Genomic DNA, 3,690 nt, shown 5'->3' with positions numbered 1-3,690 from the left:
TATATATATATATATATATATATATATATATATATATATGTAAAAGTATATATATACACCTTCATCATCATTGTTGTTTAATGTCTGCTTTCCATGCTGGCATGGGTTGGATAGTTTGAATGAAGACTGGCGAGCCAGAAGGCTACACCAGGCTCCAATCTGATCTGGCAAAGTTTCTACAGGTGGGTGCCTTTCCTAATGCCAACCACTCTGAGAGTGTAGTGGGTGCATTTATGTGTCACTGGCATGAGGGCCAGTCAGGCAGTACTGACAACGACCATGCTCAAAAGGTGGGTTTTTTTATGTGTTACCTGCACAGGAGCCAGTCCAGCGGTACTGGCAATGACCACACACACTATATATATATATATATATATATATATATATATATATATATATATATATATATATATATATATATATATATATATATATATATATATACTTCATATCTGGTGTACAGTGATGCTACTTTTTAATAAATTATAAACATTAAGAAAAATAACATTCCCCAAGTGTAAAACCCCCTAAGCACTGTTGTATTACAGGAAACAATACAAACAAAAGCAGGAACAATGAATAATGACATTAATGAGGTAAGAAAATCACAATTTACAAAACAAATGAATTTCCTTTATCTATTGCCAATCATATTTAGACACCTTATGTTATGACTAATATGACATGATATTTAATAAAGTATAATAACTATCTGAACTGTGACTTTAGTGTAACTTTTAATATCAATCGATAGTTTAGAATTATAAAGGTGTTGCCATACTTACATAAAACATTCCTAGCTGCTAAATCCCTGTGGACAATGGCTCTGCCCTCTAAATAAGCCATACCCTGAAACAAACAATATACTGATTAAAGATTTTCATGATAAAGTTTTTAAATAACTTTAGAACAAATTATAAACATTTTTAGAATATTTCCAAAACAATATAAACAATTTTAAATATTCCAGCATAGTAGTTAGGTTGTTGGAATTACTGTCATAAGTTTACAGGTTCAATTCATGGACCAAGTGACACATTGTGCCCTTGTGCAAGGTACTTCATCTTATTTTTCTCCAGTTTACCAGTCTACTCAGCTGAAAATGAACACCAACTGACTGTTGGTGTAGCTTTCTCTCTCTCCACTTGTCACACCCTGGATGTTCTGTTGGGTGGGAGGGCTGTTAGTTTGCAACTACATAGTTAGCAAAAGATACATGTCTTATTCACTTGCCAGTAACATCTATTCTAAGATTTCTTTTAATGTTTTAATGAAGAAGTACCTTCAAAATATTTGTTAAGATAATTGTAATTAATTTAAATATTTTAATAATTTTTAGTACATAACATATATTGTACTAACTATATGTATTCTGAATAACAGATTACAGTAACTGAACACACTAAAAAATTATAAGCTCTGAGTTTTGTAGATTTTTTAAAAACATGACAACTTTTAAATGTAGCTAAAATATAACCAGCAATATGTTCCTTGCTGCTGGTTTCATCAGCTGCAACAAGGAGGCTGTCAGAAGAACAGACCAATACTAAGTGTTTATCACCATATGCAAATACCAACTGAGTTGGTTGAGACATGTTATAAAACATCTGACAAACAGATGTGCCAACCATGTCCTTAAGTGGACCCCTCAGGGGCAACGACACAGGGGATGTTCAAAGATGAAATCATCAACAGAGATCATCAGTCAGTAAATCTATGGTGGAATGATGCACTTAGGGTAGATGACTTATGCACTACCAAATGCGGGAGCACCTAAGTGCAAGTAATACAATACACACTCAATAAATCTAATATTTCAACAAAAAAAGAAAATTCTTACCTTAGCAATCTGTGTACACCAGTTGAGTAGAACTTGGGATCCTATAGCTTTCTGATTTTTGCGGATATAATCGAGCAGACAACCGAGTGGCATGAGGGGTGTAATCAACATCATCTGAGCAGTCATACACACAGCTAATATTCTGATACAACATTGCTGATCAACTGAGCACATTACTCGAGCTTCCTCTAACAGTTCCTTATTCTGGCTTGGTGATGTTCCTTCTTGGAGAACTTTGATTGCAACAGGAATCTTCACATTTTCTCCATCAGGAATCCAGAATCCCTTTAAGAAACCAGAAATATTAAAACAGGTAAGTTGCCAAGTAAATATATAAAAGGAACAAAATAGCACCAAATGCTAAATGCCAAAAAAGAGAAATATTGAATATTTTATTTTCTGTTGGACACAAAAAAACAAAACAAAACAAAACAAACTAAACACCAACTTATGATTTAAAACTGATACTCAGATCAACAATTCTGAGAAGGCTACATCAACTATTGCCCAATAGCTAAGTCAAAGGTGTAACAACAGATGAGAGTGGAGGCAGATATGAATGGGCACAAAATTTCTTTTTGTTTATTAAGCCTGTCCCCTAAGTAGGAGGTGTTAAAAATTCTCTTTACCTGCAGGTATCGAGAACCCTTGCTATAACACTGAGATAATTTGTCATTAGATTCATATTCTACCCACTTTGTTGTACATGATGTGAAATACCCCCATCAAGACAAGTGACCTTGTAATTTTATTTTTTCTGAAGATCTTTAGGTTTATCAACTGAAACACAAACCCCTTTGTCCGTAATCTATTTCTTAAAGTCTACAGCAACACACACACACACATATTTGTCTGTGTTTGGATTGTCTCTGCACAGGGGTCACCTGGACTCCCACTTTTGCTGTGAACAAGAATTAATCTTCTCTCTTCCTTCCATTGTGCCATAAGGGCTCAATTCACTACTTCCTTTCATCTGACACCAACCTAACACAGATTCATATATACATCCCACATCCAACTGTCCCCCTCCACCTACACACCTGCATACTGCCTGCCTTAGTACCCTCTCCACACCACTATACAAACATCCATACACACTGTTCAACTCATTACTCACCTCACACACCATTACACACATACCCACATACAATCTTCACTAACATCACCACACCTACCACTATACGAGCAACCACACACACTGTTTAACTCAGTACACACATGACTATGCACACTCTCACACCTACACAAGCACATAATACCTGAACACAGACAATATACACACACACACACACGCCACATGCATAAACACACACAACACACATAGACAAATATAACTTTGTCCACAAACATACACTATACACATGCACACTATTTGGTCACAGACACACATACACATGTGCACACACCACCTGAATAAGCACACAACTGCTACACACAACACACGTTAGACTCATTTGCCACCATTCACACTCACACACACCAAAATCACATACGCACACACGCTTGTGCACCTTAGTTCATTGGGGTCACCATTACCTTTATTGATATTATTATTATTATTATTATTATCATCATAATTATTATCTCCCTTTTATTCAACCTCTTTTCTCTAGTCATTTCACCATGTTGGACTGTTGAATTCTGCACATTGTTTCTCTCTGTTTTTTTTCATTCTCTCTCTATTTTTTTTCCTCTTAATCCTTTCTGTTGAAGAGCGTAGGTTTGAAACATAAAAGACTTTTCCATTTTTCCTGAGCATTAAACAAATACACCTGTTTGTTGTTCATACACCAGCCTTCATCTTTTGTTTTCTGTAAATTTGAACTATATATATATATATATATATATAT

General features: G+C 35.0%; 1 protein-coding gene across 1 annotated transcript in view; it reads right to left on the bottom strand.

Annotated features, from left to right (window-relative positions):
- LOC106882365 (epidermal growth factor receptor) overlaps nucleotides 1-3,690 on the bottom strand; it is a 205,829-nt gene that overhangs the window by 16,103 nt on the left and 186,036 nt on the right. Inside the window, exons 18-19 of the mRNA XM_052971277.1 lie at nucleotides 1,841-2,125; nucleotides 786-849 (exon numbers count right to left, since the gene is read on the bottom strand). Of these exons, the coding sequence (XP_052827237.1) occupies nucleotides 786-849; nucleotides 1,841-2,125 (349 nt within the window). The remainder of the gene's footprint in view (nucleotides 1-785; nucleotides 850-1,840; nucleotides 2,126-3,690) is intronic.

Source organism: Octopus bimaculoides, chromosome 10 (genome assembly GCF_001194135.2).
Source record: "Octopus bimaculoides isolate UCB-OBI-ISO-001 chromosome 10, ASM119413v2, whole genome shotgun sequence".
Taxonomy (NCBI): Eukaryota; Metazoa; Mollusca; class Cephalopoda; order Octopoda; family Octopodidae; genus Octopus; species Octopus bimaculoides.
This window is presented reverse-complemented; position numbering and strand designations above follow the sequence as displayed.